This window comes from Hippoglossus hippoglossus, chromosome 21 (assembly GCF_009819705.1).
Source record: "Hippoglossus hippoglossus isolate fHipHip1 chromosome 21, fHipHip1.pri, whole genome shotgun sequence".
NCBI classification, from domain to species: Eukaryota; Metazoa; Chordata; class Actinopteri; order Pleuronectiformes; family Pleuronectidae; genus Hippoglossus; species Hippoglossus hippoglossus.
This window is the reverse complement of record NC_047171.1, coordinates 12,405,240-12,429,272: the sequence shown is the minus strand read 5'-3', so window position 1 is coordinate 12,429,272 and position 24,033 is coordinate 12,405,240. Positions and strand designations below refer to the sequence as shown.

The following is a 24,033-nucleotide window of genomic DNA, read 5'->3' as shown; positions in this document are numbered from 1 at the left end:
CTATGAACATTTAAATTAAACAATTTCAAAGAACATTTTAAGAATGCATTTAAAAGCAGTGATAGATATAGAGCACTACTAGAAGACGACGGAATATGCCTAATCGTCGACTTTATGCATTTCAATTACACAATAAATTTCAATGTCACTTTTAATTTAATGAAGTATTTTCTCTCATGTTAAATTGTGAATGAGTCAGATGACTTGAGTGATTTGATAAACATCAATAAACGTATACATCAAAAGGATATTTAGATACATAAAGTCGACATTTTAGGCAAAAATATTATTTGTGTGTAGGAAAGTAAGTAAATCCTTGACATACAAAAGGTGCTGGGTTGTTTAAAGCTTTTAACTACATCAATAAAATCATAAATAAAATCTTAAACTCCAAAGAGACATATACTACCCAACAGAATTTATTGAGCTCAAAAATAACACCTCAATACCAAGGCACTCTTTACAAAACACCAAACAGTTTCCAGTTTAAGAAAACACTCATATTTTACCTGTTCCTCACCAAACACAATCATTTACATTATTCCACTTCGGTCTAAACACCAGTGCCTGCACCAGAAATTCATGCGTGGACTCCTGCTCAGATGTAGAGGACGAGTTTGAGGCACTCGATCTGTAAATAAAGTTCATTTTACATTGAATGTTTCCTTTCAAAAACACAGATGTGTAAAAATTGGAATACTAAAAGTAAACACTGCCACGATTGAGAGAATTGAAGAAACATTCATCATAATGCTTCGACTTGCTTGTATGCCCTTTATAAAGCATCACCTCATCAGAGGCTTTTTTTTCAGTAACTTGAAGTCTGGTGTTTGGACGAACTCCATATCTCGTGTTTGAGGGTCAACTCATTTTCTTTCAACTTAAACATACAGATCCAAACATGAATTCACAACATCACTCTTTTCTCTTTTTACGTCTCTTTGTTTTTGGCAAACGTTTTCTTAACTTAAGACTCTGAAGGCTTAGAAATTCACCTCAGGAGATAATTAAATTAAATAAAATCGACTCCACTCCCATCACTGCAGAAGTCGAACCCCACCATACAACCACCCGTTCCACCACCATCCCCCAACCACTCTTTCCACCCAGAATAAAATTACATCCAAGGCACTGGATGGTACCAAACAACAGGCTTCCCATATAAAAAAACAAAACAAAAAAAACCACATTGAATAAAGGGACAATGCACACCGTAGCTGTGTGTTTCAGACTTCCTCTTCTTTGGTGCGAAACAGTTGGGATTTTTCTGAATCCAGCTTGAACCTCATGTTACCTCCGCCAAGCAGGTGAGGTTCTTGGCTGTGTTTGTTTGTTAGCAGGGTTACACAAAAACCACAGGACGGATCACCACGAAACTCGGTGGAGGGATGGAGTGTGGGTCAGGGAAGAACCCATTCGGCACCCTTTTGGTGCAGGTCTGGATCAAGGAGCGGATCCAGGAAATATGTTTCTCCCCCACTTTCTTTAGTGCGATAGGATGTTTTTAAAAAATGTTGTCAAACTTCTGTCAGAGAATTAAAAATAAAAATCTTGAAATGTTTAGGAGACTGATATTTATGAGTGTGTGCAATTTGGGACAGATCCAAATAAAACAAATCTAATTCTAGTGAATTTAATTGTGGGGGCCTTGGTGGAGGTATGTGCTCTACGGAGCGCCATTCGAGTTTATAATGTTCACGACCTGCTGTGCGTTTTGTGTCAGTTTCATGTTCATGTAGAAAATATGAACATATATTCAGTGTTGTCTTACCTACCTAATACTGCACGGCTGAGAAGACTCGGAGTAGTGAAAACATCGCAAACACAATCTTCATTGCTCTATGAATCTCAGTTCACAGTCTGTCTGGGGCTTATATTGTTTCAATGCTTTTCCTTCCAGCAGAGAAACACTGGATTTCTCCCAAAGTCCAAACTCTCCAGCAGCAGCAGTTCACTTCTTCTATGTATAAAAATAAATTAAAACTCAATGTCATTGATCTAAAAAAAAACAAAAAAACACTTGCATTATAACTGCATACAGTATAGTATTCTCATGGACTCAGTATGCCTTATGCATATGGAGTAGCTACTTGTAAATTGGTTGTTCGCACACTTAGACAAAGGACCAGAGCTGGTATTTGTCTGAGGGGTTGCACACGGTGAGAGACGGATGCTCATGACGGGCACTCAGACACATGTTCAGTCCCGGTATGAAGAATAACTGGTTCTACGTGAAAAGAAAGGACAAAGCGCTGTTAGTTTCTGAAACAATAAATCATAATCTCGGCGTCTGAAATAGTGCAGATGCAAAAAGAAAACCTCAACTCACATCCTTCAGTTCCCATTTCTGCTCCACTCCTACAAGTGTGCTCCTGCCTTTATACTGGCAGTCATCCAGCTTCAATGCCCCGCTGGCCCCGTGCAAACACAGCTCCTTCTGAATGTTGTGTCTAATCTCGTGACGTGTGGAGTACTCAAAATACTACGGCACAGGAAAAGAAAAGTAATCAATCACTGCACTGCGATTAAAACCATTCATATGTTTTGCCAAATACGTTTTCTAACTGACCTGGTTCCCTCCTAGTCCATGACATGGGTACATGATCAGCTCTTTCCCACCCTCATTGTTCTCCCCAGCATCCAGACATGAGTCTTTGCCCACACTTTTCACCTACAGAGAAAGAGAAGGGGAAGGGGGGGGAAGCAGTGAGAGGAAACAAAATGAAAAACCAACATCCAGTGCAAGCTGTTCAAACAACTTTAGTCTCTGGAGTGCTTTTCGGTGGTGTCAAATTGGAACAGCTCAGTATACCCTCTGGAGATCCTATGTGGAAACCCACAGTGGCTAGACAGAGCTCTGAGGTTTGGAAAGAGAGAGAGAGCTGGTGGGGTGTGGGGTGTGGGGTGTGTGTGTGTGTGTGTGTGTGTGATCTTACAGAGCCAAAGCGAAGTGGGTTGAGATCAGGCAAGAAGACCTCCGGATAAACGTTTTTCAAATACCAGGAGAAGCTGTTACACTGCAGCCGCGCCCGGAGGTCCACACGTTTGGAGGTGTCTCCAAATGTCTTCTGTTAAAGCAATGACAGCCAGGAGATTGTTCTTCAACTCACACTGCAGACACACTGGACACTAACATTTACATTTTCACTACTATTCTGATATATGTGGATAAAATATTGCCAGAAAAAAAAGCCACTGAGGAAATGGATCCTGATTTTATTTAAATCTGCACCAAATAGCACACAATCATAAATATCAGTCCCCTAAATCAGATTTTATTTCATCTAGATCCATGAATTATTCTCTCAGAAATCAGTGAAAAAACACCATATCCCGTAATGCTAAAGAAAGTTTATAAATAAATCCTGAATCTGCACCAAAACTTATTGGCTTTCTCTCTGACCCATACCACATCATTCCGCCAATTTCTGCGGTAATACGTCTTGTGGTTTTCTTGGAATCGTGCTAAATAATAGACAGACATTTCCTGCAGATGAAAATATAACTTCCTTGGCAGAGGTAATAGAGTCCAGAGCAGCTCTGTGAGACCACCTGAGCACAGTGGTGGAGCTAAATGCTAATATCAGCATGCTAACATGTCCACAATACTAATGTTTAATGTTTACCGTGCTCACGATCTTAATTTAGCAAGTTAGCATTTAGCATCAAATGCAAAGTACAGCTTAGTCTGAGGGGCAGTGGTCGAACATGAAAAACTAAATACTGGAGAAATGGAATATTTTGACTGGATAGTTGCGCTTGAGGAAAAGCTAAGGGATCACCAAAGTTAGGACAATTCATCCTCTGGGGACAATGAATGCCAGCACCAAACTGAATGGCATATCCTTCGTATAGTTGTTGAGAAATTACAATCAAGAACAAAAATGTTAACCATGGACATTTGTACATTTTGTATAACAAGCATTATTAAAATATAGTTCAGTCTGGACCAGACTGAGTGAATAACTGACATCTCCATCGACAGAGAGAAGCTCTGAACTGCCGTCCAATTATAAAACCACTGCAAAGAAAAATAAATGCACATCAGCCTAAATACTCTACTTCTGGAAAGTCAATGACTGTGCTCCCGTGCTCTAATGACTCCTTTCTTCAACAAATTAACTGGGGACAAGGGTATTCCATCACTGCTCCTTTTAAGCTGAAGCGTAACAGCACATCTAAGAGGCTTCGCTGGCACCTCGGCGCTCTCGAATAACGAGAGCTCTTAATATAATGACGAGGCCGCCACTCACACAAGTGCACACTGATATCTGCTACAGCGGATTCCTTGAAGCTCTTGATGACAGTGCTGTCTGTTTGAAGCCAGCGGGAGAGGGGCTGGCCCACTGTGTGTGGTGCAGCCCTCAGGGAACAGTTTATAGCACCTATGGGACCACATGTTGGGAAACGCAAAGGGCCTGGTGACATTTACCAGAGTCGACTTCCATCCGGCCCCTTTTTCCCCTCAGTCGTTTAACGGCTTTCAGCCACTAATGGCTCATCTTTTTCTGTCTGTTTCAAAGAATGTGTTTCATCTCCACAGAGATCTGCATTGAGAACTATTGTAATCCGAAGCTGTATGTTAAGCAAGTCAGAATCAGACTTAAAGCTGGAGTTACTTAAACTAGTCTCCAGGGGGAGCGGTCCTAAAAACCTGACATTATGATTATAGATGCAAAAGAAAGATAAAGCTGCAGAGCTATTTGCTGCTCAGTCATCGTCAGCAGGTTTCACAGAACATTTAAATGCAGAATACACACACACACACACAGGAATTTAACAGGGACAATAGAACCAGTACATACATCTCTCGCTATCTGCGCAGCTTGCTGGTTGCGACGGTAGAAGATCTCCTTGTAGTCGTCCATCCACACCTCGGCCAGACGTACCTGGTTGCGAGCAATGACCTGCGTGCCCTTGGGGAAGGTGTGGGGGCTCTTGGTGCGGAACACGTGACCCACAATGGAGCAAGGCATGATCTCCAGCTGTCCTCCGCACTGCCACACCTGCAAGTTAATGGGCGACAGCACAGAAGTATAATGACGTGCACTTAGAAACATCTGCAGCCGTGGACACTGGAATGATTCAATGGGTAACAAAGGCTCAGAGATAATTAACAATACTGCAGCACATCCAGAATGAAGGCTTACGTCATCAACACGCCCACTCCCCCTTGGTTAATCCTCCGGAGGATCTCTATTGGGACATTTACGTTCTCACATACAGCCCTTCCGGAGAATGTCCGGAGATTATCCGGAGTTCAGTGCATGTCTGAAAGCAGCTTTAGTGATGTCTTACCCTAAATGACATTTCAATATTCTCCCCGCCCCAGATTTCCATTTCTTCATCATAGCTTCCGATATCGTAGAAATATTCTTTGGAGATGGAGAAGAGTCCGCCAGCAAATGTGGGAGTCCTGTGGAGAAAGTTTCGTTGAAGGTTTTTTATTATTTCGCACAAGTTGATATTCTATATTCATGCACCGTTTTGTTGCTTACTTTATGGGGTATGTTTCATCCTTCCTCCTCTTTTTCTCATGATCTGGAAGACTCTCCCAACCAAACGCCAGGCCCCAGTCAAAGTTTCCCCGGTTGTGGCTCTGGCCGTATGGCGACGGTTTAATAAACTCAAAGGTGTTGAGATCGATCGTCGTTATATCGGGACTGACCACTGCGGTGTGGTTCTCTGCTATCCTTGCCAGCAGAGGCTCCAGCCACCCGTTAAAGCATTCACCTGTTAAAACACACACAAAGAGGACAACAACCAGCAAATAGTTAAATATAGATAGACGTGTAATCCAATCACCTGGGCTTCCAAGAAAAACAAACATTGTGGTTGTTGGCCTGTGGGTGTGGAGGTATGGGTGTGGCTACTAAGCAACAGGTTTTCGTGTGTGAGTAACATCAGGGTTGTTGACTAACAGTGGGCGTCCAGGAAGGTGAGTGTGTCACCCGTGGCCACGGCGGCACCCAGCAGCCGAGCGGTGATGAGACCTTTCCGCTCTCGCTGTCGGACAACTTTCACAATGCTCAGCTGCTTCAAATACTCGTCCAGCTCGTCCTTCAACGCATCTGAAAGTACAGGATATCAATCAGACACGGAGTTGAGTTATGAGGGATATATGTTATAGATATTCAGATGATAATATGAGTAAATGTTGCATATTTTAAACAGCCCCATGAAGGTTAATGATTGCCAAAGTGATAAATTCATAATATTCAAACCCCTTAGGCAAAAAGACCAAGACTGTCTTCCTGACATCTCTGTCAGGAGAAGTGTTGGACAGTAGGGAACCATCTGTGTCCCGACAAATAAGTTAACAGTATCAGAGGGACTGAGTTTTCTGAAACCTTTCTCCTCTCCACCTCCATCCGACCTGTTAACAAGAGTTAACTCTGACTCATTTCTCAGTGCAGCCGCCGCTAATTCCTCTTAGGAAAGTATTCACCAGCAGCCCCTCACTTCCTGCCGTAACCCACTTCATGGGCCACAGAAGGAGCGGGGAGCTCGTCTCTGCACATTTTGTGCCGCACCGAAGGGCTGCCCACCCAGCACGCAGCGTGAAATCAAACCAGCCGAAAAAAAAGAGAGCGAGGGGCAGTCCTGAAAGGCCCCCATTGAGTTTTACCGTCCACGCTGGCGTCGTCCACCAGGATGATCTCCTTGAGGAGAATGGCCGGGGAGGTGTGCAGGACACTGTACACTGTCCTCAACAGAGTGCTCCAGGCCTCATTGTGAAACACGATTATCACACTGGTGGTTGGCAGGGGGGGGCAACGCTTGAAGGTCTGCTCAATGCATCTGCAGCGAGAGGGGGGGGGAGAAAAAAAAAAGAGCACAAAGATGTGACTGTCCGGTGCGGCTCCTGAGCGGCACAATGGTTCTAGTTATTACATCTGCAGACTCTCCCCTGTGGGGTGTCCGATTCAAATGTGACACTGCATGTGTGGCAGCCTTTGAAAATACCTGCCATATCAGAGCCAGGGAGACTTTGTTACCCATCCCTTATAAGACAGCCAGTACATGGACCGTCTTTATGTCTTTGTCATGTCCTGACTGCACACTGACATGTACTTGGATGTGCCGTAATTAGCCAAACACAAACCTGCTCCTTCCTGAACTGGCCACAGTAACTGGGCAGGCATGCTTAGACAAAGTCCCAGTCAGAACAATCTTCTCTGTGGTTTTTCCATAGTTGCGAAAAAGGCAAAGATGATGAACTTGTTTTGGGTTAGATGCTCGGTTTTGCCTCACCCCTTCTGTATTACTCTGCCTTTTTTTCAGTGTGGGAAGTTATATTCTTGGCCAATACATGAATCTGTGGAGTAGTAATACCAAACTGGAGTACAACATGTACAGCAGCAGAGATGCATTTACACCCACTAGGTGGTGCAATTACATGAGGTACTTTTCTAAAAATCAAAGTCATCGAGAGAATGAATTAAACATTGTTTAGTTGACAAAGCTCACTCACACCTTGATCTTCCTGTTCTTTCTTGCACATTTCCACAGAGACTCATTTGAGTGATTTTGCACAGGTTTATCAAAAAGCATGAAGATGGTACAGGCTGACATACTCTGGTGGTCTGGTGTCTGGTCCCAGGTCTCTGCCCAAGGAGATGCGGTCACTGGCGTACAGGTTAAAGCAGTGTTTCTCCTCACCCCTCTCCTTCTCCTTCTGCTCCTCGGAGCTCAGCGAGTCTGTGTGGAAAGGTTTCCCAGCAGCTCCGGGGGAGAGGGGGTTCTGAGGAGGCCGCTCCAGGGCCGGCCTGAGCTCGGCAGCAATGTAGTGACCTGGCAGACAGGACGTGCCGTCTGCTTTGTCCTGCTGACGCACAGGGGCTCTGATCTGCATCTTTGGCATGGCATCCCTTAAGTTATTGACAGCCCCCATCACCATGCCCAGCATGGCATCCCGCTTCACCGCAATCTCCCTCAGCCAGGGCTCCTCTTGTTGGTTCTGGCTCCCCACTTCCCATTGTATGAGGAACACGAACGTGACGAAGACGAGGGCCACTGCCACCAGTTTGAGTGGGTGCAATCTCCTGCGGAACACTCTGCGGAGAGTTGTCATTCTTCTTCAATGGAGACCAGGCTGCCTTTGGACTGCAGCTGGAATAAACACATTCACATGATTAATGGCACTTAACGTGGACAAGTAATCATATCATTTGAGATCCTGTCAGGGAAATATTACAGGCAGTGCCATGTCACGAAATAAACATAAACACCTTCAACTGAAAGTTCAAACATTGTAATGTAAAGCCTTTGCTGTTTGAATTAAATAAAAAAGCAGCTCCTAAAACTAATCTGCTGTCATCTACAAATCAAATATTCAAGATTGTCTCATGGAATCAGCAAACTTCCCCTGATCTGAATTCCAGCAGAGAAAGAGACCACGTACCATGAGGCGCAGGACCAGCACAGATAGTTAAGGTTGGGAAAGACCTTTCAGTTGTTCCTGTGGGATCCGACTCATCGCATCCTGCTCGGACCGGAGATCCTCTTGTTAGATCCTTGTTGAACCCAGAGCGAACTTTCCTGTGGAGCCAGTGACACACGAGAAACAGGGATTTGCTGTTTTCAGCCCTCACGAAACTTCCGTCTCGTTGGATCAAGGTGCGCTGCCCTCAGGTAGAAGGAGGAGACGCGTTGGTGCGCCTGCGCAGAGGAGAGCTGTGCGTGTCCAAATCCATACCTGAAGAAGGAGAAGACCCGGTGACACAGCGACTCAACTGTTGCTTCCGTTTAACTCCGGTCACAACTCTGAGTTTTATACAGAATTCGCTCGAATCAAACACATGTCCTGCCGGTAGAGTCCTGCGCAGCGACTCTGCCTCCACGGATCCTGCGCACAGTTCTCCACGGATTCAATAATGGTGTCATTAATGGGATTTGTTCAACTGGTCATTCAGCGGGACAGTTGCTGGGTTACAAATAAACGGAGGAACGCACAGCACCCCACACACAGCCCACCGCGTCCAATCGGGCTGTCTGAGGAAAAACACCAGAGCCGGGACCCCTGAGAAACGCACATGCACGCGTGCGTAAAGTTTCGTGTTTAAGCGCATCTGCCCGCGTTGAGCGTTAGAAGTTGAAAAAGAAAGGAGACACTCACCGGTGTAACTTTGTCCGCTCGCTTCAACGTCCCTCTGGTTTCGCTCATGCTTGATGCTCGGTGGGGGAACGCAGCGGACTCCAGCCGCAGGGAGCCCGCTCAGGCGCCCTGCTTCTCCGCCTCTGACACCGAGTCCATCCGCAGAGGCGTCCTACCCCCGGCAGGAAGCCACCTCACTATGTCCAGTAAAATGTCCACTGTGTCCTACTTTCCCCCTGTCATGCTTGGAAATGAAAACACCCCAACATTTTAATAAGTGTCTTTTCTATTGTGTATTTATTCATTTAAAAAAAAGAATCAATTAGTGAGTACGAAAAATCTGACCAAAACTTTATTTAAAACATAATCTAAAAAGTTGAAATATCTATATACATGTAAACCTGGGAATCGCAGGGTATCTCGCGATATGCTGTGGCCCACGATAACAATAATATCATGATACAGCGATTTTCCGATAATCAATATATGGCAAGACAATTCGCATCACGATATCTGTGTAAGTGATGAAGAATACAAAATGCCCCTGAAAAGGTAAAGTGCAGCAAAGTAGCACATTGTACAAAAAAGTGCTTTTCTTAGTGCCTCTTTTAAACTTTTACAAACATGCTGTAACTTGTCAATGTCCACGTGTCATCATTCCAATGTAAATCTACAAAAGTCCAATATATATAAATAAATATCGATATCTAGTGCCAGCATATCGATAATTGCATCTCATGAGTCTTAATTAATCACAAGATAATATTCATTATGAATTCTTATATAAATGAGGATAGTATAAAAAAAATAAAAATACATATACAATAGATAAGATTAAATACTAGAATGGCACTCAGTAGAGTTCATACCTCTGCCAAGGCCCAACAGTCCCCTATTGATACCACATTTAAATTCACTAGATTTGGATCTTTATTTGGATCTGCACCAAATTGCACACACTCCTAAATATTAGTCCCCTACATGTGTCCTAGTTTTTTCAAGATCCACGAATTATTCTCGGAGAAATCTGTGAAAATGTTGAAAACCCACTGTCATGCAAAGTCTTAGAAAGTGAAAAGAAACTCCTGGCTCTGCCCACTTTTCTGTATCTGCACCAAAAGTTGTTGAGTTCATTCTTCCTTGTGTCATTCCCCAGCTTTTGCATAATCCTGGCAACAACAAACCTTAACGTGCTTGGTGGATTTATTAACAGATGTGGGGAACATTTCAGTTTCAGATTAAGTTCTGTAATTGAGATTTTAACAGCCCTTTGTTTTGAGTTCCCAAAAAATCTGTTGCAATTTTGAGTTTGGTGTCTTTGTGAGGGAAGAAAACGCTGCGTGTGCCTGAACCCCCCCTGCACTCTGTGGTTTTCCTTCAGGAATGTCAGCAGCACATTCACATACTCCGAAAAAATTACATTTGACAGTGCAAACCAAACAATGAAGAGAACTCCATCAAATATGAAACATTTTTTATTACAGAAACCTTGGTTCCATCTCTCACGTAAGCAGTCTTACACACACACACACACACACACACACACACACACACACACACACACACACACACACACACACACACACACACACACACACACACACACACACACACACACACACACACACACACACACACACACACACACACACACACACACACACACACACACACACCCTACAATCTCAGGGAAGTGCGAGCTTTGTCCAGGATGTCCTTTCTCATCCTCGGATAATTCGGATGAGCAGACAGAACCTGTGGAAGGAAGCAAACATGATTCACGGGAGCAAAAAAAGTTTGAAGTTCTAAAACTGGAACCATCCTCAGGTGTTCTCACCTTATGACACACGTCTATGGCATCCACATGCCTCTTTGCTTTTAGGTAGTTGAAAGCAAGCTTGTATCCTGAAATAGAAACAGACATAACAAAGTATGAAATTGATATTTTTCTCTTAATCCCCTTTGTCGTTACAGAAACACCTGGATGTGATTTCGCTCGACTCACCAATGGTCGGGTTGGTCCGATTTCCATATTTCCAAGCCAGTTCATAGTTGAGCGCTGCATCACGGAAGGCTTGTTCCTTTTCCATTATGTAGCCCAGATATTCATACGCTTTGCAGCATGACTGTGGAAAACATTGCAGTGAAAGCCTCTGAATTATCAAAATAAAAATAAAAATAATGGAGAGAAAGAATTCTGTATGAATTTGCCTCAGCTTTCTGGAAATCAAATCTTAATGAATCCCAGTATCTTCAGTTCTGACCTTGTTGTGATTGAGGCATCTCTTCAGCAGGTCCCCGGCCATGTCATACTTCCCTGAATGGATGTAGATGTCCGCCAGGAGCAGCCAGCTCTTCTCGAACTCGTCGGCGTCAACGAGGCTCCAGTTCATCTTAGCGACGCGTTTGAGCTGGTTCCTGGCTCGCGGCGTTTGTTTAAGCATCATATAAGCTGTCGCCAGGGCCAACAGTGCCGGGACATTGTCTTTCTGGATTTAACCAAAGAATTTCGGTTGGACAGGACTAATCTGACAACAACCCTTTCCCCCTTTCAGTACATAAGTAAAAAAATTAAATGTGATTTTTTCTTTAAAAAAATATATAATTCATAAACTGAACTCATTGGATTCAACACTGCGGAGTGGAGGCGGAGTTTATTATCAAATGGAATGACTGACATCAAAAGGGAGCCTGAAATAATGTGCAGCTCCTGGTGTGAGTATATTGACACAAGCGGGACGGAGTGGTGTTAATCATATGCACCATCTGGAGTTTACTTACCTCATTGTTTGCGATCTCTGTGAAAACACCCAGTGCTTTCTCCACATTGGCCTTCTGTTTGGTCGCCAAAGAGCAGTAGTTCTCCAGGATGCGGAGGTGTATATGTCCGCCCGGCGTCTGAGGCTTCAACTCCTTCAGCAGCTTCTCAGCCGTTCTCACCGCGAGCTGCTCTGACTCCTGCTTCTCTGTTGAGTTCCTGATGAGTGAGCACGAGAGGTTAAGACTGTAGGTATGAAAACACACCAGTATACAGATGTTTACTTCAATGATCAGCTCCTACTGCAGCTGCTGCCTACCCAATTTCACCATCGAGATTCTCAAACACTTCTCCTCCCATGGTGTCATTGTCAGGGTTTAGGTAGATCTCAATCATGTTATACACGGCGTTTTGACCCCAGTCGTTGTCTTTCCGTGCTTTGTTAAAGTGTCGCAGGGCATCATTGGGTTCTCCTGTATACCTGAGCAGCAAGAGATAGCTTCATCACATAACACACTACACTCCAAACACATGTTGGCATAATCAAGAGGAAACACTTCCAAGCTCACCACAGATAAAGTCCTTTGCAGTAGTTAAACCCAGGGTCGAACTTAGTCCTGGAAGAATCTTTTTCGGCCATATCAAGAAATCTGGGCACTTCTTCCAGCTTCCCGGCCCTCCTCAACAAGTCAATAAGACGTGACAGAGTTTGGTAGTTGTCTGAAACAAAAGACACGCGTTTCCAAAGGTCAAATCAGCAACTCACATTTACATAGAGCACCAATTTGTGTTTAAAAAAAGAAAACAAGGAAAGAGAAACATGTCTCTGTTGCACCTGGTTTGCGCTCCAGGAGCTGTTGAAAGTGGAAAACTGCCTGTTCATAGTCCTGCTTCCTAAACAAGATGTCAGCCATCATCTGAGGACGAACACGTGTAAGAAATTAGTTCTATGAATTAGTTCCAAAGAAAAGGTTACACACAATTGTGGTGGCAGTCAGACAGAACAAACCAGAGTTGCGTCCTCATTAAACCGGTCATTCTTCAGAATGACGCCGCACTGCTCCTGGCATGCGTCAACCTCATCCAGAGTGAGGCACAACCGAGCCAACTCCAGCATCACCTAGGAACAGGGAGCACATTCATTTATTTAAAGTTGATGTGACAAGATTAGTTGTGGAATAATGTAGGGAAGATAAAAGAAGCCTTGTTTCCTACGTCAACAACTATGATCACAAAATTGTAGAAATACAAGGGCGCGGCACTAAAAGATGCTTGTGAACCACAGCTGCAGTGAGCACACAGAACGTTTTTTGATTCGGCTGCACTGACCTTGCGATCGGTCTCACAATACACAAGAGCTTCTTTGTAGAATTTGACTGCTCTCTCATAGCCCCTGAGACTTGTGTAGTGTTTAGCGATCTCCGCGCAGATCTCCGCTGCAAGCTGTTTCTGCACGGGGACGGCGTCAGGCTGCTCCAACTGCACCCGCTTCAGCACCTTGGCCTGCACATCCCGGGCCTGCGTACAGCAAAAATACAACCTTATTACGGAAATAACTACAGTACTTATCATCATCATTTCTATATAAACAAGTAAAAGATTATTGGGATTCAAGAAAGCTTGCATTATTTGATGTTTTGTCTATCTTTTTAGGCTGGGAGGTAATGCTTGGAAATAAACATGAAACCAAACTGAAACAAAAGGGAAAAAACATGAGTCAGAAATGGGAACAACTCACTTTTTGCAGGGAAAGTAAAGCTTCCTCATTTTTTTCAACCTTATTTTGGATCTTTGCCAACAGGACCAGATAACGACAATCATCTGAGAGAACCGTTAGTTCATTCCCTGGGAAGGTCCAAAGACAGAAATTAAGTTAGAAACACAATTAAAGTTTGACATTTGTATGCAGTTGTAATGTACCTAAAATAAATACACTATATCTGAAAACATTACTTGTTAAGGTTTGGTATTTGTTTGTCACATATCTGTTCAAATGCATTATACCAGTGATTGTTTTCAGAGATGGTAACACTGCAACCTTGGGGCCTGTAGCGTCAGTGCTATGTGCAAAGAAGAGAATGTACAGCCCCATATAAACACAAACTATCCTCATGACTAGATTCTCTTCTTATTGTTGTGTTTGACATGGGCTGTCCACTGTGTGTATGAAAACATTGTGACACCTTCAGCACCTGGTTCATGGGCCAGCGCTTCATGCAGGACCCTCTCACAGCGCTCGTACTGCTTCATCTTCATCAGCAGCTCTGCCAGGTCATAGCGCAGGAAGTTCTGTTGCTCAGTTTTCAAGGCAGCTTCGTAGTAGTTTATTGCCTGTGTAACAGCAGCGCTATTAGTGTCAGCGGCGGTTTGTCTGTCTGCGAATTCTGTTTATCGTTCAATGAGTGTACAAGCGAACCTTGACGTAGTTATGCGTCTTGACCAGGGCTTTCCCAATCTTGCTGGCTAAAGCACCATCTTTGGGGTTTTTCTTCAGAGCCTGCTCATAAACACTGATGGCTTTCTCTGGCTGAGGATCGACAAACAGGACGTTAAGCAGTGTCGACATTTGTTTGGTTTTAGGTTTTTGTAAACATTATTCAGGCAGTTAGAGTGGATCACTTTCATGTTGTGGACATTAGATAAACACATTGAATGACGCTGCATGCTTCAAGCTCAGAGCTGACGGTAAAGCTGCAGATACCGAACAACCAGAGTATACGTCAACATGACCGGTCACCTCCGGTCAAGCTCTGTTTATGTGAATCACAATGTCTGTACCCTTTGATCATGGCTACATGGCTAACTGTCCCCCTGTCCTTCAGTCTGGCTCAGTACACCTTTGAGTTTTGCTATTTTGGAAAAGGCATGAATGACTTAGCCAAAATAAATCAGTGATTAGACTATTTAGACAGATTGTAGTTATTTGAAGCATGTAGCACCTTTAAAACTGATCTCAGATGTCATGAGAAAAGGAAAATATCTCCCACTTACTTCTTGAATGTTCATGTAGGCATCCCCTAGCAAGAGATATGTGTGAGGGCTGGGCATCTTCTCCACCATCTCTCTGGAGAAAAGAAAGATACCGCATCACATATGATAGTAGTTAATTATGCAGACATACTGTATGTCTTTGCTGGTCTGAGGTTCAGCCATGCTTTACTAGCGGTCACTGCCAGTAGCACCAGAGACAAGAGAAGATTGGTACAGGTTCAGCTGGATGAACTGTGCACTGGGACTGAATATCCTAGTCATGCATTCAATTGTGTTCCGGTATTACTGCAAAAGCAAAGATTTAGAACTCATAAGGTTTTTTTAATTGAATATGAATTTATAGTTTCTGCTACTTTCTCACATCAAAATCCCTTTTAGATTCCAAAGTTGCTGCTCACCTGTAACAGCTTGCGTACAGACGTTTCTCTTTTCTGTGGTTCAGATATATGTCTGCCATCTTCTCCTTGGCTTGGATGTAGTAGGGCTGCTCAGGGGTTATGTTTCTGAGCATACTCAGCGCCAGCTCGGTGTCACCGCGGAGCAGGGCCAGGTCCGCGTTGGCAATGGTGACACGTAGCTCCTCAGGAGTTCCCGAGAACTCATTGATGGCATCTTGCATCACCTTTGCTGCCTCATGCTGTAATATTAAATCAATCCATAAGCTAATATTGAAAATCTTTTTTCTTCATGGCCAGACACAAGTGTAATACCAAAGGGTCAGCCTCATACCTGTTTCCCGTTGAGCCACAGGGCCTCAGCTAACTCCAAGAAGACAGAGACACAGTCGGCAGGGCTCAGCTCAATCTTCTTACTCTTGGACTTGGATGCGGATCCAGCTCTGCGGACACCTGGAAGAGCCATGGCCATCTGCAATGTCTGAATAGCCTCCGTCAGTTCGCCCATCTTCTTCTGACTCTGAGCCTTGATCAGGTGGTACAAAGGATGTTCTCGAATCTGGAATGGGACAGGAAGTCATGATACATTCGGACATGTGATCCCTGCAGGTGAACAATATCAACATTGTCAAAACATTGCGCATAAATCTGTGGTGGGATTATTGATTCGAGCAAGAAATAACACTCACCACAGAAATGTCTTTGATCAGCCTGACTAAGCTGAACTGCCACTATTAACACTGACATTGATTTTGTTTTAACCTGACTATTTATCTGACAGCAGCTTTTAATGAGGCCAAACCTGACTACACATCCAAACAACTGTTGGCATTTACAAAAACATGCTGTTATCTTGTCCCTGTTGACAATACCATCAAAGACCCCTTCTATATTTACTGGTTGCTGTTTTATTCTTTGCTGTATTAATATGTCTAGCTGGGGACAAGCTGACATTGTTGTAACTGTTATAGACAAAGGTATAAGAGCTGTATTTATGTCTCGTAAAGATTTAGCAGCCAATGATACTGTCATCCTGATGGTGATCTTACCTCAAAGTTATGGCTGAGGCAGAGTTCAAGAGACTGGGAACACAACGTGAAGTTGCCCTGCAGCAGATGGATCTGTGCCATTAGCAGATGAGCATCTGCATGAGATGGACACTGTTCCAAGCAGTGATGTAGACTGCTCTGGGCAGCGTCAGTGTCACCTGAATGAACAGAAGCAGCGCAGTTTAAATCAGAAGCGACTGGAAAACTAACAAACAAGCTATCCTATTTATTTGAAACGCATCGCTCACCAGACTGAAATCTGACTTTGGCGAGCAGGAAGACCCCTTGGAGGAGACCTGGCACAATCTTGACGACCGTATCCAACAACGTGGCACAGTGCTGGAGCTGAGGAGCAGGAGTCTGGCCCTGGGCTAAAGGCTAAAACATGAACAGTAAAAGTATTACTAAAGAAGATAACGTCTGCACATCCCTACCATATTATCCCAAAATGAGTGAAAAATAGAACACAATCGTTGTTGGAAAAATGAATACCTGACTGAGTCTCTCACACTAAACCATCCGTACCTTAGCAGGACAAAGTGCCAGATACTCTTTGACAATCTCCAAAAGGAAGTCGGGGTTGAGCTTCTCCAAGTACTCCGTTCCCAGAGGCAGACCCTGCAGTGTGGAGAAGTGTGTGTCCACTGCGTCGTTCAGCAGGTTGGTAACCTCTTCCTGTGGTCGGTGCTTTTTCACCGCCAGTAAAGCACGCAGGTACAGTAGCTCCTAACAGAGTGGGGTGATAATAATGAGAAGGAGAAAAGCAAAAGCTATTAGATTAAAGTAATGTGGTCAGCAGGAGGACAAGGGCAAAACAATAATCCAAATATTGAATTACTACTGCTGCTTCTTGCCAGATTCTCTTGTTTTGTCTTTTTTTTTGTAAGTAAATCTAATTCTTTTAAACCATGTGAGTCCTTTACAGAGGATTCTAATAATAGAGCAAAAAGACATTTCATGTTCTTGTCTGTCAGCATTTATAAAACAGACAATACCCCGGATTTTCCAATAGATTGTTGAATCTCTGTGAGAAATTCCAACTGTTGTTCTGCGTCCTCAAGGTGGCCTTCTATCAGCTGGCAACGAATTATGCCTGGGTAACAGAAAAGAAAAAATATTTCATCTTCAAATTTAAACATATGTAAGAAAACTAAGTGTCGTGTAGACACAACGATTAATTATTGTAACATGTTACCAGTCAAAGCAGAAACACTGGTCTCATCCAAGGTCATGGCGGTCTTGTACCACTTCATGGCCTCCTTGATTCTGCCCTGAAGGACCATCTGGTAGCCCAACTCCGTGGCTAAATCGGAGTCCCTCGATGCCACAGAGAAGGCTCTCTCCACCATCCTGAACGTCTGCTCAATCACTTTCTCATTTCGTCCACACTTAAGGGAAAACAACATAAAGAGTCCTAAATCAAAAGATTCCACGCAAGTCAAGAAATTCTTTAAAAAGGGAGCATTAAGAATTTACAGAGCATATTGAAAATCATCTTACAACACGAGTGAAGGCGAGAGACATTCTGTAGAGAAGCTCGGGGTTATGCGGTTCCAGAAAATCCAAGTTGCTGATGAGGTTTGAAAGCTGCTTCACTGACTGTCAAGGGACATAGAAAACAGTTGCAGTAAATTGATCATCAATCCCACTTTTTTTTGTTTTAATTTGGTTCCTGCTGAATTGCATCCCTGTGAGTTTAAGGTATGAAATTGAAAATGAAAATGGGTGCGCTTTACCTCAGTAACATCTCCATCTCTACACAAAGAATGTAGAGCTAACATCCGAACTGCCTCCAGGTTATTTTTATCCTTCTGTAAGAGCCTGAAACATGACACACGGTGCAGTGAATGCAGTTCATCTTCTTCATTTAATAAGCTTGGATTGATAGTAATAGAACATACAATACTGCTGCACTACTGTATTAAGCTTCCAGTCGAATAAAACTGGGCTGCCAAAGATTGTACAGTCTCCTGTGTGCTGCTTGGACCCATTAGCAAGCAGCTACAACTCAGACTGCTTTTGTCATATGCCTGGTGGCGATTGCAAATGTTTTGTTGCGCTTCCTGATCTCACTACAGACTCTGTGAGTGTGAGGAAGAAAGTTCAAATAAGCTTGTGCTGACAGAGATGTGACCTCTGTGTAAGATTTGGTAACAATTACCTGTGTGCTGCCTCCATGGTTTGATCCCAGTCTTGAAGGCTGAGCAACAGTTTCATCTTCTTGATAAGAGCAGGCACAAACTCAGGGAAACTCACAATGACCTGGTTTACCATCTCCAGGGCTCCGGAGTAGTTCTGGCGATATTCATAGTATTGTGCCTAGAACAAATCAAAGATAGTAGATAGTGTTGAGGAATTATTCACCATCCTCACACATTACTGTATATGCCACTATATAGTATGTAAATAGTGTATATACACATTATATCTGTACACCATTTAGAGAAAAGTGCCTGTCTCAGATACTCTCTCCTCTCTCCAAGCAGTACCCAAGGTCAGGTTATAGACCTTGGGCCCCACCAACAGTACATTGTAGTGTCTACGTTGAGGGACTTTCATATCTAACTCAGATGTGCCAGACAGAGAGGCACCAACTTCAACTATTTTGCGTATTTCTCCAGGGACAAGACGTAAGGACAGAATGTGATTTAGGAATGCATGCTTTAGGCTTAACTATCCAATGGGATGCGAACACCTTCATGTAACATAGAGACTGACAGCAATTCTGGCCATTCATGGATGTGCTGTTGGAATGGGTGACGCAAGTAGAGGGAGATATACTGGGATGCTGTGGGAGACATCTTCAGACGCTCTGTTAGCGTTTGTATATTGTTCCACCTTCTGGTCTCCTTGATGCATCAAGTCTACATTAAAAACGTCTGCATAAGACATCAGCTGCTGCCTGAGTTCTCCTTTCACCAGCTTCCAGAAAACTTCCATAACAGATAGAACCAGGAATAAAAGTCTGTCCCTATTCAATACATAAAAAGACAAACCAAGAGAGACAAATCTCCATATAGACATATAGTTCACGTAATGAATGGAATAGCTGAATATAAAGTCAAATAATGCAATAAATCAACCACTTAGGCAATTATAGACACAATACAGTGAGAGGATATAGAGAATAGGAGAAATGATAGCATCATAACATTTTCAGCTGTGGTAAAGAAGGCCCTTAGAATTTGTCGTTCTCATCTCACCTTTCCCATCAGGGCAAAGACATCTGCTTTCTCCTTCAGTCCCTCATCAAAGTATTTTCCAGCCTTCTTGGCGTAGGCGTCTTTACCAGATGTCACATCTATCCAGGCTTTTAGGATTGTCCCCTGAACAAGAAATATCAATGTGAATTTTACAAGCCATTTCATACGCTTAAATGCTTTGCAATAAAATGGAAATAATAATATTGATTTATTTTGAAAACACATGACATATCTCACCTCTCTAGAGCCGTTGGAGAGTTTGATCATCCTCTCTGTGTACTCCCTCGCTTTTTCATTTCGCCCCAACAGCCAAAGAAACAGCCCAGCATAGTAAAGGCTCTTGGGAGATGCACTTTTACGATCCTCTTTGACCTTAGCATCAAGTTCTTGAATGACTTCCCTGTCTGTGAAAACAGTGACACTTACAATACTATCAACACGTTTGTCCAGTTCTGAGTTTGTTCAAAGTCAGACAGCCATGATATGAATCAAAGCACTCCTGCATGGATTACCTGGGTGTGTCTTCTTTTTCTCGGCGTAGACAAGAGCCATCAATGTGCAAAGAGACACATCCCGACTGTCTCTCAACGCTTCCAACTCCACAGAGGCTTCTTGAATCTGATCTGTGGAGAGACAACGACATAAGTGCACGTGCGGCAGGTGGCAAAGACACAATAGTCTGATCAGAACTGGCTAATGCGCAATGGAGTATTATGGACATACTTAAGAAAACAAATCATTTTGATTAATGTCTTAATATTATAAGAATAAGATAATATTGTAATGAGAAATATAATCATAATCTTACAAAAATGAAGTCATAATATTGCAATAAAAAAGAGAAACAAACAGTTTGAACTTTATTCTCGTTATACTTCATTCTGGAAATCTCAGACTTCGTACCATCGTACCAAAGTTATTATTTGTATTATGGGTTTTGAATCCTACCTTGCATCAGGGACCCATACGCATGGAAAAAACTGCAGACGTGATCAGTGCCAAACTTCCTCTGAGCAGCTGCTGCGGCGTCTACAGCGTGGTTGAAGTATTTCTCAAAGCAATAGTACTTGATCAAAGCCTGTGTGGAAACAGAGAGGAGGTCAGGAAGCTGTGAATTACCAAGAAATCACAGACACCAGCTCCCTCCCTGGGGTCAGTGTTGTTTCCACAACAGGACAAAACAACGACATGCAAACCAAAGGACTCCTGCGTTTAGCCTCAGTTCACGTTAGCTAGCTCATCTGTCACGTTAGCCGATGTCTGTCGCTGCTGTTTCTGGGTTTTAAAAGGACAGTTTTCTCCCATACATCGCTAACCAGTTCTGTATTGTTTTTCCCCACAGGCTAAAAGCTAGTGTCATAGCACTGTACCATCAAAACAAAAGGGCTTACCAACGTTGTCTCTTCATCCTCCATCTTGGCGGAGAAGCTTTGTGCTCTTTAACGATAACCAACCTGAAACCAGCTATTACTTTAACCCGTGTGTGTTGTGTTTTAGCGTAAAAAACGACGTTAGTTCTTGGTCCTCACGCCATCTTGCACCAACTCCTTCAGCGTTGCCTGGTAACTTGGTAACGAGTACGCGTATGGGGGTTGTTTTACCCCGAGTGTTTCTTTTCAGGCACAACCTGAGAGCCGCCTACTCTTGTACCCGTGTCATTAAGTGTTGTTGGAAAGAGGTAAACCACAAAAATGGACGAGACTGTTTGTGAATATGTGATATTTAATTGTTTCGATTAGTTGGACGAAGGGTGGTAAAGTGTTCAGGGTCTGTCAGCTTGGTTTGAAGCCTGACAGACCAAATTTAGGGAATATATTCGCTGATTCGTCGCCATCTTTGAAATCTACTCGAGCTAGTTTCACCTTCTGTCTCCTAGGTGGCGCTGTTACCCCTTTATACAGTAAAATGTTACTCTTCTATAATTATTAGTACTATGATATTAGTAGCAATACTAATACTACTAATAATAAGAACAATAAGAAGAAGAAGAAGAAGAAGAAAAACATTCTTCTTCTTCTTCTTCTTCTTCTTCTTCTTCTTCTTCTTCTTCTTCTTATTCACTATTTGGCTGTAACATCAATACGGGTAAATATTTATTCAATTCATTCATTTTGTCTCCTATTAACAGAGCTTTACATGATGATGATGCTGATGACGATGATGCTGCTGCTGCTGCTGCTGCTGATGATTATGCAGTATTTAGCTGAAACAGCTATATGGGAAATATTTATTCAAACATAATAAATCTAAATAAACTACTGGCACATGGTAATAAACTGTAACCATGTGCCATGACTTCATGAGGCAGCATGATTTTATTTGAAGGGGATTTCACGCAACATGCAAAAAAAATGTTGCATGTGAAAGTAAGTTTAACCTACTTTGAATATATGGAAATAGTTTAAGAGAGCTTGGTGGCTTGGATTACACTCATGTTGCATTCATGTGGTCAGTAGGCTTGGTGTTGGGGTGGCCTTCTGTTTGCCAGACCTATACATAACATCTAACTTCTGTTACTTTGTAAGGTATATTCTTCATGTTAGCCAAACAAGAAAGTTGCTGCAAACTGTCACCTATTGACCCAGCTCTGCATCATTAATCACGTGCAATGGAAATATAATTTCCATCTGGCCGGTGTTAAATTGTGGCCCAACGTTATGCAACCCAGTTCCATTGAGCTCCTGATGTCTGCAGTGTTGAGCCCATGGCAGGAGCAGCCAGTGTCCAGCATGGCTGCAACTGTTCCAGGAGAGACCTTTCCATCCCTTGTCAGATACTATTTAGCACTAACTGTGGCACATAATCATTACTCTCTACAGCACACGTCAATGGAAGAGCAAATCAGATTGCTATCGAGCTCTGAGCGTGTGCAGCAATGGTAAATGTCTGTATGCCGTACTTCACTATTTATCTCACAATGTATTTTACCATATTAATACGTATAACTCATAATATTGACAGATATGTCTTTATTATTGTATTAATCTAAATTTCATACATTGTCATCCCAATAATACTCATACATAGTAGTTGCACAGGAGAAACTCAAGGTGTTGTACTTAGCAAAGAGCAATAAGTACTGCTTGTGTTGTTGCACTTCCAAAGAATGCATCTGAAAACCTATTAGGGGAACTACTGTGGAACATCTACCCCCTGGGATATGCTGCTATAGCATTCTAATGGCCATATCCATTGTGGTTTGTACAGACCATTATCGATCAAAGAGCCATGCCCAATAATACAATCAGTTCACTTTCCAATGAACTCGTTTATTTCCTGTTTTCAAGTATATTGTAATAAACATGAAAATTCCATGTACTAATTTGTATATAAAATGTACTGTATTAATGTTTACTATTTTCATACATAGTTGCAGTAATGACATTGTTTGTAGAAATCTTTCGATAGAGAGGGTGTTGTCTGTAAACTGAATTAGTTGTGATTGTGTGTGCTGCTGTGAGTTACCGGGGGAGTGGTCCATTTAAAACAGTGTGTGTGTTTGTTAAAAAGTGAGTCGTTGCCATGTCTGTCTGTCAGTCTGTGTGTTTGTCTATAAGCACATCAGGCAGGTGGTGTTGGTGTTGGTGGGGGGGGACTCACCACCACCTAATCTAATGGGATTTTCTCCCCATCTACCTACAGCAAATAAAATTACTGAGCTGTAATGGGGGAGCATTCTCAGATTTCTTTCTGAATTGTTTCCATCGCATGCTCCTCCATGCATGCCAGTGGCGAGATCCCAAGCTAAGTGGACGTCCTTCCACATATGACATGTCCCCACATTACTGCCCAACTTGCAAGACGTCTGGCCTGCAGACGGCAGACCAACTTCCGGCCCTCCACCCTATTACAGTTAAAGGGTCTTTATGTCCCGTAGCCGAGCAACCGGCGAGGAGAATCTGCAAAATCACTCTTGATTTAAAGATCATTAAAACAAGCAGTCTGTAACGCCACCTGTTGCCACGAGGGGGCCTGTGATCTGCTTTCAGTCCCACACTGCGTTTCTGTCTCTCTAACATTTAAAATTATATTATAGGGAAAAATACATCTTTTCTTTAACAGAATAAGAATCGTTTGACCTTTTTCATATAAAAATTTGACAATTTGTCTCCATCACAGTGACTCGGGTTTTGAGAGCGCACTGGTCGACGTTCACCAGAGTGGATGTGGCACAAATTCCTAATCGCATCATCTTTGTGAGACAGAATGGCAGGAATAATCAGCACTTTGCCGTCAGCCTTCTGTTTACTGCCCTCAGGATTCAGCCAGTCACAAAAGGTAAGAGCAACTCTGGACTGTAATGAATATTTGGACTGTTGTTAATAATTAATAAAAATGTTCCACCCACTTAAGATGCTAATAGTTTCCGGCACAGAAGCCACAAAGCGCACTCAGGAGCCAGATACCAGCTTCTTGCACAGATGTTTTTATACTGCACACAAACAAATATAATGAATCTTCACACATTTCCAGGTCTAAAGCTCCCTTCTTAGAGACGGAAGCATTGTCAAGAATTTTTATTTATAAGAATGTGTTTTGT

The 24,033-nt window shown here is 43.0% G+C and overlaps 2 protein-coding genes across 10 annotated transcripts in view; both read right to left on the bottom strand.

The window, feature by feature from the left end:
* Positions 1-9,392, bottom strand: part of galnt3 (UDP-N-acetyl-alpha-D-galactosamine:polypeptide N-acetylgalactosaminyltransferase 3 (GalNAc-T3)) — a 29,909-nt gene extending 20,517 nt beyond the window's left edge. Inside the window, exons 1-12 of one of the 4 annotated variants that reach the window (XR_004612489.1) lie at positions 9,119-9,391; positions 8,405-8,698; positions 7,578-8,112; positions 6,629-6,801; positions 5,922-6,071; positions 5,499-5,733; positions 5,299-5,416; positions 4,806-5,006; positions 2,937-3,068; positions 2,570-2,671; positions 2,330-2,482; positions 1,776-2,227 (exon numbers count right to left, since the gene is read on the bottom strand). Coding sequence is in view for 3 of the 4 variants with exons in the window: in XM_034573917.1 (XP_034429808.1) it covers positions 2,114-2,227; positions 2,330-2,482; positions 2,570-2,671; positions 2,937-3,068; positions 4,806-5,006; positions 5,299-5,416; positions 5,499-5,733; positions 5,922-6,071; positions 6,629-6,801; positions 7,578-8,074 (1,875 nt within the window). In the remaining variant the exon portion in view is untranslated. Of the gene's footprint in view, positions 1-389; positions 2,228-2,329; positions 2,483-2,569; positions 2,672-2,936; positions 3,069-4,805; positions 5,007-5,298; positions 5,417-5,498; positions 5,734-5,921; positions 6,072-6,628; positions 6,802-7,577; positions 8,180-8,404; positions 8,779-9,118 lie in introns of those variants that run through there. The other 3 variants (XM_034573917.1, XM_034573919.1, XM_034573918.1) reach the window with 3 other exon arrangements.
* Positions 6,899-21,049, bottom strand: ttc21b (tetratricopeptide repeat domain 21B). Of its 6 annotated transcripts, none has more exons than XM_034573905.1 (30): positions 20,885-21,049; positions 20,442-20,571; positions 20,006-20,116; positions 19,731-19,897; positions 19,494-19,616; positions 18,452-18,609; positions 18,027-18,111; positions 17,791-17,889; positions 17,486-17,678; positions 17,286-17,383; positions 16,816-17,016; positions 16,539-16,668; positions 16,291-16,448; positions 15,576-15,800; positions 15,245-15,483; positions 14,847-14,919; positions 14,272-14,382; positions 14,048-14,186; positions 13,594-13,700; positions 13,185-13,373; positions 12,865-12,975; positions 12,691-12,772; positions 12,425-12,575; positions 12,175-12,336; positions 11,879-12,074; positions 11,362-11,586; positions 11,103-11,223; positions 10,935-11,002; positions 10,740-10,852; positions 6,899-6,910 (listed from the first exon to the last, which is right to left on the bottom strand). In XM_034573905.1, exons 1-29 carry the CDS (start codon positions 20,906-20,908, stop codon positions 10,775-10,777), a joined length of 3,954 nt encoding a protein of 1,317 aa, XP_034429796.1. In that variant the 5' UTR covers positions 20,909-21,049; the 3' UTR covers positions 6,899-6,910; positions 10,740-10,774. The 6 variants fall into 6 exon arrangements, with proteins under 6 accessions (XP_034429796.1, XP_034429799.1, XP_034429795.1 ...); XM_034573908.1 differs by lacking the exon at positions 6,899-6,910 and adding an exon at positions 10,117-10,686 and having other exon boundaries at positions 10,772-10,852; XM_034573906.1 differs by lacking the exon at positions 6,899-6,910 and adding an exon at positions 10,118-10,664 and having other exon boundaries at positions 10,772-10,852.
* Between the last annotated feature and the right edge of the window lie 2,984 nt (positions 21,050-24,033).